Source organism: Gouania willdenowi, chromosome 12 (genome assembly GCF_900634775.1).
Source record: "Gouania willdenowi chromosome 12, fGouWil2.1, whole genome shotgun sequence".
Taxonomy (NCBI): Eukaryota; Metazoa; Chordata; class Actinopteri; order Blenniiformes; family Gobiesocidae; genus Gouania; species Gouania willdenowi.
The window spans coordinates 593,911-610,636 of record NC_041055.1 but is presented as its reverse complement, the minus strand read 5'-3'; the positions used below and the strand labels follow the sequence as shown (position 1 = coordinate 610,636).

The following is a 16,726-nucleotide window of genomic DNA, read 5'->3' as shown; positions in this document are numbered from 1 at the left end:
TAACAATTCAGTTTTGTCACTTGTGTGGTATTCACTAGGGGTGGGACAATAGATGATCTTTTTTCTTTTTCTCGCAAATTATAAAAATAACTTTTTCATTTGACTTTACTTTTTGGACATAATTACTCTGTGTATGACATCTTAATCTTTACAGGATTATTAAAAAGAACAAACCTTAAGCCTGGTTTGAATTATTTTAATTTTTACAAATCTTAAACAAAGGTAACTACTGTGGTTTTTTATTTAGCCACAAGATGTAAAAATCTGTTAACCTAGTGTGTTTAACTTTTTACTGATGCAGTAAATACAATTACTTAACATTTGTTTTTGTTTTTTTTTAAATCTTGGTTTAATTTAATCAGACTTTGTGGAAATAAAGCTGACTGAATATTTATGTACAGTATGTTGTGTATTTGTCTTAATATTTTAGTTTACATTAAATTCACTTTTAGGTCAGATTATATTTATATAATATTGATTCTGTTTCATATCCACATTAAACTAAACCATGTGTATGTTTGTCACTCAATGAACTTTCACACAGACGTACAGAATATTGGCTTTATTATGAAACCCGGGCATTTCAATCCACATACACCCATTGAACGTTAGCACACATCCCTCGGACCACAGAGCGCTTTATGGCCGTGTGACGGATGTGAAGTCGTAGCTTTGGACGTACGTGAGAGTTCCAGAAGGTCAGGTTACAGTAGTTTAATTTAAAATCCCCCAAAAAACCAAACAAAACGATGAATGCAGCAACTAAAAAGCACAGCAGTGGAACGCTGACGCACAGCTTCACGTGTAACATCAGGATTCATCACAGAGAATTTATTTTAAAGAAAAGAAAGAGGTTTTTAAAGTCTGGACTGAGGAGCAGACTGAAGTTTCCCACGAGACCCTGAACGCAACACGGAAAAGCAAAGCTGAACAAAAAGAAACGTTAATACGTCTGCTGATGTTTTACAGGTTCCAGTTTGCATTGAAACCTAAACATATGATATGGGTCTGTTTATCAATCCATTGATTACCATCAGGATTGATTACCCAGAAACAAACACACGTGACGAGGCGCGTGTTCATCAGAACAAAGTTAATCATTAAACTATGAACAAAAGACAAAATTCTTTAAAAAAAAGAGAAAAATAAAGTTTTGAGTGAATATTTTTTTTAAACATGAAGCCTAAAGTAACAGGACAACATCAGTGATGTAATGTAATTACTCATTTCAAATCAATTACAAATACCAGTGTGAGATAGTGGGACAGATACTGGGCTCTGGTTTCATTATTTAAAGGTTTGAACACACACACACACACACACACACACACACACAACTTCAGCCACTTTAAACCATCAACACACACACTTCAGTTAGAACATGACCGTGTGTGTGTGTGTGTGTGTGTGGGGGGGTGTGTCTTTGCTCAAACGATGACAGTCTAGTTTCCAGAGCGTAGGATTGCTGTCCACGTGTCATCGACCAGAACAAAGGTAAATAAAGTAAAATAAAAAAAACAAACCAACAGCAGAGGACACACACACACACACACACACGGTGTTTGTCTTCGTCTCCTGGAGCTACACGACTCGCCGCACTTCAAAAAATCTCTTCAGGTAGTAAATCTGTCCCAGCGTCATGGCAACAAGGACCAAAGCCTCAAAAAAGGACCAGAGGACGACCCGACTGTTGGTGTTATCGTTCACTGAGAAGAAGAGGAGAGAGTGAGGGTCAGCTACAGCAGAACTACAGGAACATGATTCAGTTTTAAAGCTTTGTGGATCCATTAGGTCACTTTAACTCAGGGGGTGTCCAACATGTGGCTCCTTTTTCAGTTCTTAAATGTCTTTAATTCTATTTCAGAGTTCACCCATTTTCACATGAGTTTAAATATTTCTGTTTAGTTTTATTTATTAACATGTCATAAAAGGCTTTTAACATGTATTTCTATTGTAGTTTTTTGAGTCATTTTCATGTTTTTTGTTGTTTTGTTCCTTTTTAGAGTTATTTTGTGCATTTTTGTTGCCCATGAAGGGCCATCTTTAAGAGTAAGAACAGGGAAGACTACACAATGTTTTCATTATAAATACATTTATTAATATTTCTGGTTAAACAAAGGAGGTAAAACCCTCTGGTCTGAGGTGGAATGCACACGTGTGATTATAAAGTTATTGGGTTAAATTTGAGGCTTTTACACAGTGTGTCTGTTGTAAAAGCAGAATTAATCCTTCTAAACATCATGATTTAGAGTTTTATTTATTCATAGATTATAATATTACTGTCGTACCTGCTCTGTGTATCCTCTCCCGCACCTCCATGTACTCCTGCTCATGTTTCACAGCCGTCATGGCCACGGCCAGCTCGTTGATCATCTCCTCCAGCTTGTTCTGATGAGCTGAAACAGGAAGTAGAAATCCATCAGAGGGCGGAGTCCAGCACGTTGGGAAAAAAAAAAAAAAAAAAAAAAAAACAGTTTTACCACCAAACCAAGCTCCATCATATCTTCTGTCACGTGGAATTAGGATGAATGGAAACATCTAGACATTCTTTACTAATGCTAACCATACATGTATTTAATTAATATAAACTGGCTTTTGATTCCATCAAATGTTAAGAATATTAAAAGCTTTACTGTCCATAATGCTTCTAAATGTCCATTTTTGGCATAAAACAAAACAATAAATGAAGAAAAACCTAAATACAATAAATAAACAAAAAAAAATATATATAAAAAAACCTATTTTCTTAAAAAAAAAAAAGTTTGTAATTTAATACGTAGTGAAATAAATAAATACGTTACACTTAAAATTTAAATTTTTTTTAACATTGTGTTTAATATTTTAATACAATTATGTTCTGATAAATGCAATATAAAAGTAAATAAAAACAATATAATTTTATTTGGAAACTATAAAGATACATTTAAAAAAAATACGACATTTGGACAAAAAAAAAAAAAAACAGGGTTCGGATCAATTACATTTTTTGTTACAATTACGTTTTCAACTGTTCATGTTCAATTACAGTGACCAGAATTTTTTCCAATTACAATAATGTTTTATTCTCAGACAGTCAATTACAATTACATTCTCAATTATTGAGCCTGAAATAAATAACTTTATAAAAAAGGTCCTCTTGTGTTAGCATCTATAATGCTAACGTGTCCTAAATCAGCTGTAAAATACACTAAAACATCTCATTCATTTCCTCTATTGATTAACCTGTTAGGTTTCATAATCAATGAAAATATAGGTTTGAATATTTTTGGTGTGGGCGTTGAAGGCTTTTTTGTGTCAGTATACTTTTAGATTTATTTATTTTTTAAATGGTAAAATGTGTGAAAGCTTGATATGAAACATTTTATTCATTGTAAACTACATACAGTATGTGTAGAACTGTACATAGAACTGTAACATGGTTCACCAGTTTTGCGTTAAATTATAATTAACATTTATTATAAAATATCCAATTACAATTACAAAGTAAATTATTTAACCTTAATTACAATTATAACAGGAACAGACTTTAAATTACAATTACTCCATAATTGTAATCAATTACACGATAACAATTATAATTGACCCAAACCCTGGTGATAATTGTAGTAAAAAATGCATAAATGCTGACTTACCTTTACTAAAGTCTCCCACTGTTAGCTACTGCTGCTAACTCAAAGCTAACGCCAGGCTAACAGATTCTAAGTGTGAAAGGAAACCATCAGGAGGTGAAATCAGCCGCTGATGCAACAGAACACACGTGCACACTCTTCACTCAGCTCATGCACAGCTTCACTCACACAGTCCTGTCCATACACGCCTATCTGTGTGTATGTGTGATCCAGATGTATGTTTTTTTGTGTGTGTGTGTGATTCAGATGTTTGTGTGTGTGTATCAGGGTTAGTTTACACACGTTAGGAACAGATGTGCAGCAGCACCAACTCAAAAATCAGCCAAATATGATGGAGTAAAAACCACAGAAGTGTTGAATGGTTCTGCAAACCCAGCACGTGACAGGTGGCGCCAACTAGTGGCGGGAAATAAGAGAGCAAAACCTTGTGAAGCAACTAAACTAGTGTTGGTTTAGAAATATGTCAAAGAGCAGATTACATCCACCACAGAAGAAGTAGTTCACTACAGGTCGACCCACGTTTATCAATCAATCATTTCAAGTTTTTTAGTATTATTCAGGTTGTTTTATTAACAAAAATGTATAATGAATAGACACAAGTATTTTATTTACCATGAGATTAATAGTAAGTTACATTTAGGAATGTAAAAGGACTGAGCAGAAGTTAAATTATGTTTCATATAACCTTTGACAGGAACGTTTTATATCATTTTAATGTTGATGTATTTTTATAAATGAGCGGCTGGCGTCCCGTTAGCTCAATATTAGCTTTCTTGTTATTAGAAAACTAGTTTTGCTGTTTAGTTTGTAAAATGTATCAAAGTTTTAACTAAAGTTTAATAGTTTTTCTATCATCTTCCTCAGACTTCTTTGAAAATGACTGGTTCACACTACAGTGGGTGAACTTATGGCTGGTTGGAATTCATATTTTGGAAAAAAAATGGGGTGGACTGAATAACAACAATCAGGGGTCGTTACAAAACAAAACAACTAAAAATCATGAAATTTATGCCATTTAATTCTCCAAAAATGCTCCTAAACCTTAAACTATGAGTTTGACGCTCGTTGCATCTTTCTGTAGAAAAACAAAACGCTAACACACAGCGGTGCTCAAAGGCAAAACTCAAGCTTAATGTTGTATGAAGTGACAAAGTTCTGATTTCAAAATAAAAGCGCATAGGGCTGTACATTGCCATGAATATGACTATACAATGCACAATACGATCAATCCCGATACTTACCATTACCATATATATCACGATATCAATAATTACAAATTCCAACTTTACAAGTACAAAATGGTATGAAATACAATGGTAACCACGGTAACTGTAATTCAAGCACATATATCAAAAACAAGTGGTATGTTTAACAAACTGTCAAATTAAATTTAAATTTTTCTAAAAAGATTAACTTTTTGAAAGATTCTGATTCTGTTAAACAAAAACAAAAAAAGTACCCACTTAAATCTACCAAAGTGTCCAGTATGTTTACTGAAAATAAAGTTAAAAGTAGTTTAACAAGGTCTGATGGTGCGTTCACTGACACCTAGTGACGGTGTCACGGTCTGAGATCGGTTATGAGCATGTGCACTATCAGAAAATGAATTTATGCTACGTCCGCTTAGCTTTTTTCTACTTCCGCTGTGCTGAGATAAAAAAATAATTTTAAAGCTAATGTTATTTGACGAGTGCTGAATGGATCCTTTTCTTGTACAAAAATGTACAACTGCTCAATGTACGAGGCAGGAGAGGTTCTAACGCCACAAAGAAATGATAGTTAATCTTCTTCATGGTGAAGGGCACGCCATCACCAGACACCGACAAGAAGGAGCTCAGGAACATGATTATAATAAACCTCCATATGAAAATACATTTATTTTCCAAAAAACATGAATATATTATACATTGCAGTAAAAGTTAACCTAATGTAACTTTATTTTTTAAAATCAGTATAACCCAGTACGGGTACATCTCAGTACGTAGCAGTTACATACTGAGATTTTAAGAGGAACTCAGTACGATGTGAACTCAGACTGTGACACCAGAGTTTACGTGCTATGCAGAGATGTCATGCAATTAAATGTTTTTTTTTTAATTTTATTTTATTTAAACACCATTAAAAAAAATCAACTTAAACATTTTCTGGATGGATGCGATAATTGCGTGAAATATCACGATATATTGCCAAATCAATCTTTCTCTTTCCCCCTAACCTCTTCAATCCCAGCCACTTTCCGCCAAAAATTACATACCCATAACAAATACTATTTTTTTTAATCTTCTACATGAGCCACATGGCTAACTTTTGTTCAGATTGAAGGAGGACCCGTAGTGGTTACAGATGATGTGACATTTTGGAAATGTATGATACTGAGTGACAATAAATCATGTTTTAAAGATAGAAATCTGTAGAAAGTCATCAAATATAAAGCCAATTATCGTTATCGAAGGCTATAAAAGCAGAAATAATTGAACTAATGACTAGACAGCATCTGCAGCAAGTTTGGTGATAATAATAAACATTAAGTTAAAGACACATTGTATAAAAAAGTTCAGACAGAAGCCCAGATTTCCACAAGTTTGGAAACAAGTGTGTAACTGTAATATGTCAGAACCCAAAAACACAAACATTTTTACTCAGGTCTTTGCGGGGCCATGTGTAATGGTGTGTTATGGTCATTTTTATATTCATCATCATATCCTCAAATGTATGTTCATGTGTACAATTTGTCATGTTTTAATACATGAAGACTCCATTACTCTTTACACTTTTGAACAGCTGAATCATGATTAAACAGTACAGAGCGTACTCAGTGCACAGAGCCAAGGCCAGAGTCTCTGCTCGCATGCAGCACACACTATCAAGGAGATAAGAGTGGCGCACATCTTCTTCATAACATAACATCTTCATCATCCTCCAACATTTCCACTATGGGCATCTGACTCCCTCCCTTTTGTCTCTCACTGTTGGGACCTTTTCTTATCTGTATAAAACCTTAAGCTGAAACTGTTAGAGGGCGCGGCACTTCCTTCGGACGTCCGCCTGGACGGACGCTAACTTTGTTCCATCTTGTACCTTTTTTCTTAGTTTAGAATAAACTTTTTTTATATAAAATCATCAATGCTTCTCCTGGACTCCATCATTCAACCAGAGCAATGAATCATGTCTCCAAATGAGGTCAACCGTAAATTCAGCCGTAACAGGTGTTTGTGGTTCCACTCTTTGATGGCGTGACACATATGTGTCATTCAGCAATGCTTTGACCAATCAGAATGATTGACACAGCATTGTAAAACTGAGAACCTGTAGAAATTGATGATATCAAACACTAAGGGGACGGACTTTAACCCTGGCCAATCAGAGCTGTGTAAAGGAGGGACAGGCTATTTTACGCACGAACACCAAGCACTAATTGGGCAAATTTCTTGGCTGAAAAGTGCTCAGATGTGTGTAATGGTGGTATCTGACTACATGATTTGGAGTTTTATGCACATTGGAGCAACTTTTGATCAGAAACAACAGAGACACTATTTTTCATCATTGCTGACTTTTTCCGCTGTGTATTTTCTGATTTAGTGGCGTTGTTTTGGTACGTAACATACCTGACCTGTATATCAGTGGATTCAGCTCAGCCTGTAGTTTCACACAGGCTCTTGTTATAGAGATCTATGTTTATTTTGTGATTCACAGCAGTGGAAAAAGGAAGAGTTTGGCGAGTTGTCAACTGGCCTGGTGTGTGCTGTGTTCTTTTGTTCTGAATGTGGGTTAGCAACAGTTTTAGCTTCTATAGTATCTTAGGATTACAGAAAGTTATAGAATGTGTGATTTCATTAATTTTTTACAACATTTAGACCTGTGAGAGTCACAGAGGCTGGAGCTGCCCCCGCCGGCGGGTCCGTTGGGGTTGAAGAGGTTAAAAACAGTAAAAGAACATGAAGTTACATAAGTTCCCGACTGTATTTTAATCCAATTAAATCTGTTTAGTAACTTTCAAACAATCGTTGTTTTCTATAGTTTTTTTAGTGTTGTTGGTTTGCAGAAACGTGCAGTGCTTTAGTTTATCTGTGAATGCTGAGCCCTACCATCCCAGCTGTCACCACCTACAGCACATGGTCCACAGAGGAGGAAAGAACCATTAGCAGTGACATTATCATTATTTATATCAAACACGTGTGGTGCACAGGTACGTTCTCTACCTTCTGTCTCCATGTCGTGGTTCTTGGGGGCCTCTCCGATGTCGATGGTGAACATGACGATCTTGGGGGTCATGGTGGACATTTTGTTGCTGAAGCAGAACTTGTACGTCCCGTCCATGTGGGCCGCCACCGAGTACTTCCCACTGGACTCACGGTCCCCTTTGTAGATCTGCTTACCATCTGGACCTGTTATCTGAGAACAGAAGGAGGAGGAGCTCTTCAGGAATGGAAACACACAATAGAACAATAGTTCTCAAACTTTTTAATCCAAGTCCCCCCTTTGTCTGACTACAACATTTTACTCTGAATGCTGTGTAAAAACAACTATAGCTCATGATGGTGGAATGAATGAGTGATAACATTTTAAAGAATCTAATTTTGTAAATAAATGGAAATAAACAGTATTTAGTGTCTCCTGAACAGGTCATCTCCTGTCTGGTGTAGAACCAACACTGAATCTTTGTATTTTCAGTCCATGTTCTAATTAAGATCATTTCCATCATTTAATGTTTTTTTTTTTTTTTTTTTTTTTTTTTTTTTTAAATAGTCTCATTTTTATTTTATTATTTTAATTATTTTTGTGTATTTTGTAGTGATCTTGTGTATTTTTCTCTTTTAGTGTGTTTTTCTTGTTGTTTTGTGAGTTGCTGGTAATATTTAGTATGATTATCATTTTTTTTAACACGTTTTTTAAAATTATTTTTTTCAATACAGTCATCAGAATAAGCAGTTATTGTTGAAATTAGAACAAAGAACCCCCTCCCCCTCCCACAGAAACATTGAGGAAGCCACAAAAGTCAAAACCGATGTTGGAAAGCCCAGCAGTGATGAATCATTTTTAATCTCAAATTCTCAAAACAACTCTTAATTTTTCCCAAAACCTGCAATTTTCCTCAAAATTTCCCCAAATTACATAAAAATTGTCCAAAAATTGAAAGTGAAGATCCTGCAGGTCATTTATTGCTTTGATATCATCAGTGTTTTACATATTTTATCATTAATTTATACGAGAAAGTGCAAACTAGAGCACAATAATGATGAAATTACTCATTTTAATTCCCATTTAAAATCTGGAGCCCACTCAAGATAAATTGCTCCATATTTGGTTCCTGAACTAAAATGAGTTTAACAGCCTGATTTAAAAGATCATAGATCTGGATGTATAAATCAGACTCCATAGTGACACCACAATGGTTAGTGTTGATCAGCTGATTAGTCACTGTAACTAGAGAAAGGGTACCCGACCCAGCGTTCTTCAGTTCCTGCTGTAGAATGTAAGTGTAACAGTGAGAACACTGCTCCTGTCAGCGTTATCCTTTTATTTTTACAGGTAGAACGCTTCCCTGTGATATTTGTGCTGAACACTGAACAAATATGTGCAGCATGGTCATTCAAATCTGAAAATTCTTGGTTGATTTACATGGAAAGTTCTAAAGTTAAAAGTGTAAAGCCAAAGTTTGAAAGTTAATGTTTCTAAATGTATTTACACGTGGAAGTGTTCTAACTAATTTTCCTGTCTAAAATCTTCAGCCTACTTCAGATAAACTGCTCCATATTTCCTCCCTCTTTCTGTCTATTCTTACAGGTAGCTGATGATGTCAGAAACATTCCCTGTGAGTTTTGTACTGGGAACAAAAATGTGCAGCATGGTCACTGGAAAAGTGGAAAATTACTGACATGGAATGACCTGCATTTAAACAGTTGAAGTTTAAATTAGTAAGAGTAAAACAATAGTTGAAGATAAACAATAAAATAAAAGGTTAGGTCAAAAAAACCAGTTTAATGTGAATGTTCCAGTCCCACCCACTCATTTAGTTTAATCAGTGTTTTAGATAAATGTTGTTGTCAAACATCTTTGACTTTCATTGTCAGCGTGTCACACCTTTTCTAAAACAGATTATATTTATGTTCAGCTTCTATTCTTTATTAAGTGAGTTTAGACCAGATGTTGGATGAGAAACACCTCCAGTCTATCTCTCATGTAACAATGTAAATTCTCATAGTGGGAGCAAACTACAGACAGAGCCTGATGTAGGCGTGGAGAGAACATGCAAACCCCCACAGAAAGGCAGAGCTCCTAACGGTAAAGCAGCAGAAGATAGTGTCCAGTGTTCTGTGTGAACAGGTGTGAAACGGTTGGTTCTCCTGTGGGAGTTTCTCACCGTGATATCAGACACGTATGGTATGTGTTTGTAGTGTTATCAGCTGTGTGTAAATATAATATCATATAAATATATTAGTGCAGCAGGAAAGCTTCCCTTAGAGCAGGGGTTCCCAACCATGAGACACTGGGTGGAGGTCGCCAGATGCCTTCAAAAAACCAACATTTTAACAATTTCAGGCCATTTTTGCTTAATTTTACCCTTTTTCTGCAACTACACCAAACTCCATCCATTTTCTTCTGCTTTTTTCTTCTGCCGGGTCACAGAGGAAACAGTCTCAGCAGAGAAGCCCAGACCTACCGATCCACGCACACCTCCTCCAGCTGTTCTGGGGGGACCCCGAGGCGACACCAGGCCAGCTCAGAGACATAGTACCTCCAGTGTGTCCTGGTCCTCCCACGAGGCCTCTTCCCAGTAGGACATGCCTGAAACACCTCCCGAGGGAAGCGACCAGGAGGCATCCGAAACAGATGCCCGAGCCACCTCAGCTGGCTCCTTTCAACGTGAAGGAGCAGCAACTCTACTCCGAGCTCCTCCCGAGTGACTGAGCTTCTCACCCGATCTCAAAGGGTGCACCCAGCCACTCTGTGAAGGAAACTCATTTCGGCCGCCTGTATCCGCGATCTTGTCCTTTCGGTCATTACCCAAATCTCATGACCTCAGGTGAGGATAGGAACGTAGATCGATCGGTAAATTGAGAGCTTTGCCCCCGACTCAGCTCCCTCTTCACCACAACAGTCTGATACAGCGGCCGCATCACTGCTGACGCCGATCTCACGCTCCATCCTACCCTCACTCGTGAACAAGACCCCGAGATATTTGAACTCCTCCACTTGAGGCAACGACTCTCCACCAAACTCACCATATTTTAACCTATTTTCATCACTTTTTCTTGCCATATTTTTTGCTCCTTTAATGTATTTTTGCTCCATTTCTGACACTTCTACATCACATTTTAATGACTTTTCTACACATTTTTTCTACTTTCCAGACATGTTCATCACTTATAAACCATTTCCACCACTTTTCCACCTAATGTCACATATGTTGACCTATTATTGTCACTTTTAACCTTTTTTCATCATATTTCATGATTATTTTTTGCCAATACTAGAAGTCCCAGGATTTTCCAGACCCCCTCTCAAGTCCTGGCAATGGCTCAAAAGACCCTCAGCTCAAACTGACACCGACAACCAGCATCCTTTCATTTGTAAATGAAGCAATGTGACCATTGCTGGAGGACTCAGCAGGGGAGGGGAGATGAGAGACTGACTCCAAACATGGAGGTGGAAAGGAATTTTTCACACTCTACAAGCCTTTTCACACTCTCGCTCTGGTTCAGTACTTCCGCATTAAGTCTCCAAAGTAGAAATGATGAGTTAGCTGCTAAAGCTAATGCTGCACACAAGCACACATCAGGTTTTTCCTGGCTTTTCAACAATGATCAATCAGCTAAACAGTGCTGTTTCACTTATCGGCCTGTCCATCTTGTGCACTTCCTTCAAATTTGTAAAATATTATCTTAATAAAAATAATCATGAACCTGGTTAGAGAATGGTGAACCTCGTAAATTTACCTTTTCAAAGTGAGTACTCATACTGTGCTTTTCACACTCAAATCTACTGTAGTTTTACTATCAATACATTTTATTTATAAGCACATTTCAAAAACACTTTACAGTTGTTAAAAAAGTTAATAAAATAAAAACTATCAACAATAAAAGTAAATGGAGAAAATGCCAAGTAGGAAGCAGAGGAGCTCTAGCTACAATACTGCTTCTCATATCAGATATGATCATCAACTGTAATGCAGATTTCACTTGTTTGTTGCTCAATTGTCTGACTGTGGCACAAAAAGAGGCGTAAAAACAGGGCAGTTTTGAGAGGATCGTTCATTTATAACAAGCAGAGGACTCGATTGACCATTTCCCACATTGTCATGTAGGGTCACCGCCCAGGTGTGAAATGGTCCAATTTTGCAAGCGTATAGCAAACCTATAGCTTGCTCTCAAATGAATTCTCATTTGAGAGCAAGGGCTATTTCTATAAATATCATGCGACACCTACGCTTTGATGACAAGCAAGCGGAGACCGATAAGTTTGCTGCAATTTCCGATGTGTGGGGATCGTTTGTTACCAACTGCATCACATCCTACAACCCTGGTCGACACATCACTATTGAACAGCTTTTCCTGTCAAAAACTCGCTGCTGTTTCCTGCAGTACATTGCAACAAAACCTGACAAGTTTGGGATCAAATTTTGGGTGGTTTGCGACTTGAAATCCAAGTACATCTGCAATATCCTCCCATATCTTGGCATGGACCCCAGTCGCCCTAGTGGGGAGAGACTGTCAGAGAGTGTAGTGCTGAGGCTGATGGAACCATTCATGAACAAGGGCCGAACTGTCACCGCCGACAATTTCTTCACGTCGCTGTCACTTGCACAACGACTGCTTGGCCTGAAAACCACCATCCTTGGCACAGTTAACAAGATTTGCAGGGAAATTCCTCTGTCAACTAGACAAACGGACCGCATTCAATTCACCACTCAGGTATGTTGCAGGTCTTTTTTTCATCAACACCTGTGTGTCATTGTGTGTGCTGTGAAAATAACAATTTATCTTATTTATTAGGTGTTTTCAACCACTGGTGCCACACTGACAGTGTATGCGCCAAAACGGAAGAAGAGTCTACGTTCTCAGCAGCATGCACAGCATGGTTGAGACTGAGGATACCACCAAAAGAAAGCCAAACACCATCACCCAATACACCACAAAGTGCAGCGTACATGTGATGGACCAGATGGTGCGGGAGTACAGGAACATGGCGATGGCCAGTCGCAGTGTTCTACAACATGATTGACATGGCAGCACTGAAGGCATATGTGCTTTATCAAACATGCACCGGGAGGAAGAGAGACGGATACACTTCCTGTTGGAGCTTGTAACAGAGTTGTCTAACTCATGTGGGAGCAAGGAGCAACTGCTTCAGCTACAACCTCCCACACCTGATCCTGGGAAAAGGGTCAGTGTCAGGTCAACCATCGATGCAAGAAAAATTGTGCCTCTGTACGATGTGTTGACTGCTACAAATACACGTGTGGCAACTGTAGAAAGAACAAACCATGGCAGTGCCAGGTATGTTCAATGCTGAGTGAGGGAGTGAATACTGAGGGCTCCATAGGCATAAATATAAAATGACCCATCAATGGGACTTCTAGTGTTAACCACATTCACCATTTGTCATGCCCGTTATTTGCCAGTTTAAACTATTTGTTCTAATATTAACACTGAACCCTTTTTCTGTCTGTTTTTAGTCACTTTAATTTATAACTTTTAACCAATTTCTGTGGTTTTTAAAATCCTATTTCACCTCCTTTTCCACCATTTTTGGTCACTTTGAACCATTTTATTAGTGATTAAAACCAGGATTTCCATTTTCTTTTTCTCATTTATTTCATTAATTAAAAAAAATGCAACAACAGCATTTACATGAATGAAAAGGAGCAGAAATAAGTAAAAACTTATGTCTGCCCCCTATCAACACAAAATTATTTACAGTCCCAGTTCCTTTGAGCTGTCTCATGCAGCCGTCTTATCAATAACAAGACATCAAAACACAAAATACAAAATAAAGTTAATCAAAACAAAATAAAGTTAATCAAAATACAAAATAAAGTTAAAACACAAAATAAAGTTAATCTGCAGTGTTATATTTCTGTAACATTGATAATTTAACATACTTTTTAAACACATAAATTGACGTAGAAGTTTTAATTTTACAATCAAGACTGTTCCACAGGGTGATTCCTTTGATTGAGATACATCTTTCCTTTACAGCCGATTGAAACCTGGGTTTTGTAAAAACCTCAGAACCTTTTAGTTCATATCTACTTTTTCTCTTGGTGAATCTGTTTTGCAAATTGTTTGGTAAACTTTCCAGATGAGCTTTATACATGGTTTTTAGAAAATTATACTCAACTAGTTCATTAAATTTCAGTGTTTTAAGTTGTATGAATAAGGCATTAGTGTGGTCTCTGTATCCATCTTTAAGATGACTATAATAATAATAAACGTTCCTGGATAACAGTGGATATTATTCAGATGAATAAATAAATGTGGTTATCACAGATTCATAGAACAATGGACCATCATTTTACTGACTTTATGGATGGACCCCAAAAATCTCTCCCCTTTATTCCCTCTTATAGATGGTCCTGTCTCCACATGACTGTTTTTCATTGTTCATGTCTGTGTTCAACCACCTTCAGCTACAGTGGGGGTCCCTGCTCTATGGAACCTTTATTTTGGAGGGTCCACGCTCTCTGGGACCTTTATTTTGGAGGGTCCCCACTCTCTGGGACCTTTATTTTGGAGGGTCCCCACTCTCTGGGACCTTTATTTTTGGAGGGTCCCCACTCTCTGGGACCTTTATTTTTGGAGGGTCCTCGCTCTCTGGGACCTTTATTTTGGAGGGTCCCTGCTCTCTGGGACCTTTATTTTGGAGGGTCCCTGCTCTCTGGGACCTTTATTTTGGAGGGTCCCTGCTCTCTGGGACCTTTATTTTGGAGGGTCCCTGCTCTCTGGGACCTTTATTTTGGAGGGTCCCTGCTCTCTGGGACCTTTATTTTGGAGGGTCCCTGCTCTCTGGGACCTTTATTTTGGAGGGTCCCTGCTCTCTGGGACCTTTATTTTGGAGGGTCCCTGCTCTCTGGGACCTTTATTTTGGAGGGTCCCTGCTCTCTGGGACCTTTATTTTGGAGGGTCCCTGCTCTCTGGGACCTTTATTTTGGAGGGTCCCTGCTCTCTGGGACCTTTATTTTGGAGGGTCCCTGCTCTCTGGGACCTTTATTTTGGAGGAACCTTTATTTTGGAGGGTCCCTGCTCTCTGGGACCTTTATTTTGGAGGAACCTTTATTTTGGAGGGTCCCTGCTCTCTGGAACCTTTCTTTTGGAGGGTCATGGGCTGAAAAGGTTGAGAACCACTGCTTTTAGAGGGTTTTTCCTTTAACTATGGACCCTTTAATCTGCAGTGAGCTCTACCAAGGTCAGACGGTTGAATTATCAAAAGTTTTCTACTCGTTAGTGACACATCATCATGTTCGATTTAAAACCTAACAGCAGAGTTTTTAATGAATGGGAGTTCTTTTCCCAGAGCATCCAGATACAAAACAATAATCCACCCTAAACTAACAAGTCCTTCACCTGGATCAGAAAGGCTTTACCTGGACCATTGAACGACACTACAAAACAAACTGGTTCTGTCTCTGTGGAAAACCTACGACAGCACAAAACATTTTAAAACGAGGCACCAAATAAAGGCATGAAATTGACTCAGAATGGATTCAGATTCATTTCTGTTAAGTGTTGGAAAAGTTTGGTTTATTAACACTTAAATGAACAGGAACAAGAACAAATCCCTGAGGAAAGTTTGTGTACTAAGAAATCAGTTCCCCAGAGTTAACACTTAAAAGATTTAACTTGCATAAAGTTAGTTTTTGTAAAAAAGACAATAATTTTACATCTGAATAATACTATGATATAATACAGCTAAGACCAAGTATGAATGAAAAATCTAACAAACACACCTTTAGGACATTAAAAGACTCACTACTTACTGTGAGGGATGTAAAACAGAAATAAAATAGTTTCACAGATGATTTTGTTGCTTTGTTAATGTCTGAACCAGGGAGTTGTTTTAAATCTACTGGTTCCCCAGTTAACATGTGACTAAAATATGTTATTAAAAACGTAAACTACTTTTTTAAATGAAATTCTTATGAAAATGAACTCAAATCATGAGATAATTTAGCCTTGACACTCATCACATGTTAGCAAAAAAAGCGAGTGGATTTATAACACCTGCAGCCTAAATAACCTTATATATCAAAACGTTATTATAGATAATAAATGTTCAATGCCGTAAATTATAGAGTTTTACTAACCAGTGCCATTTCGCAGTGCACTGTGCTAAATAGTTAACATTAATACACAGTTAAAGGACCAGTGTGTATGAAATGTGTGTGCTGTCAGCCGCAGCTAGCGGCTAACAGGCTAGCACCGGCCTGCTGCCTCCTCGGCTGTCAGTAGTTTCCCAGCGGGTGATTCACGAGCTGGGGTCGGATCAAAAACCGTCTTACCTCCACGTCGATGTCCAGGAAGCCGCCCTCGGCCACCTCGAACATGAGGCCCATCTTGGTGCCGGAGTTGACCCGCTCGTAGAAGCACTCCTCGGCATGGGCGTCTATGCTAACGAAGTACCCGGAGGCGGTGGCGGACAGGACGGTCAGCAGGACGACCAGCTCCGAAAGGGTCAACATTCTACCGGTGGGGCTCGGTAACAAGTCACGGACGGTGCGGGTTTAGCAGACAGATCGAGCAAGACGGGCGGGTTGGGACGAAATGTAGCCGAAGATGAGCAGCACAACCACGGCTTCTCAAACTGCCACGTACGGGCTTAAGACACGGCTGCCGCGGAGGGTCAAACTTAACAAGTGCGCGGCGCCGCTCGAAGCGAAGGATGACGATTGAAATACGTCAGGATTTTATTTTATTTTTTCTCCAACCAATAATTTTAAACTTCTTGTATGGGGCGTCGATTGTTAAATTACGCATGATAAAACAAACAGCAACTGTTTTGCAGCATTTAGCAACAAACCACGATTTTTTTTTAAATGTTACTATTGACGAGATTAACAGCAATATTTGTGAAATTTGTGATGTTTTTTCTCTCGTAAA

At 38.1% G+C, this 16,726-nt stretch overlaps 1 protein-coding gene across 2 annotated transcripts; it reads right to left on the bottom strand.

The window, feature by feature from the left end:
* Positions 1-547: 547 nt before the first annotated feature.
* tmed2 (transmembrane p24 trafficking protein 2) lies at positions 548-16,482 on the bottom strand. Of its 2 annotated transcripts, XM_028463406.1 has the most exons (5): positions 16,129-16,482; positions 7,829-8,021; positions 7,715-7,732; positions 2,289-2,396; positions 548-1,706 (listed from the first exon to the last, which is right to left on the bottom strand). In XM_028463406.1, the coding sequence occupies exons 1-5, from the start codon at positions 16,306-16,308 to the stop codon at positions 1,582-1,584; spliced, it is 624 nt and encodes a 207-aa protein (XP_028319207.1). In that variant the 5' UTR covers positions 16,309-16,482; the 3' UTR covers positions 548-1,581. The 2 variants fall into 2 exon arrangements, with proteins under 2 accessions (XP_028319207.1, XP_028319208.1); XM_028463407.1 differs by lacking the exon at positions 7,715-7,732 and having other exon boundaries at positions 16,129-16,481.
* Between the last annotated feature and the right edge of the window lie 244 nt (positions 16,483-16,726).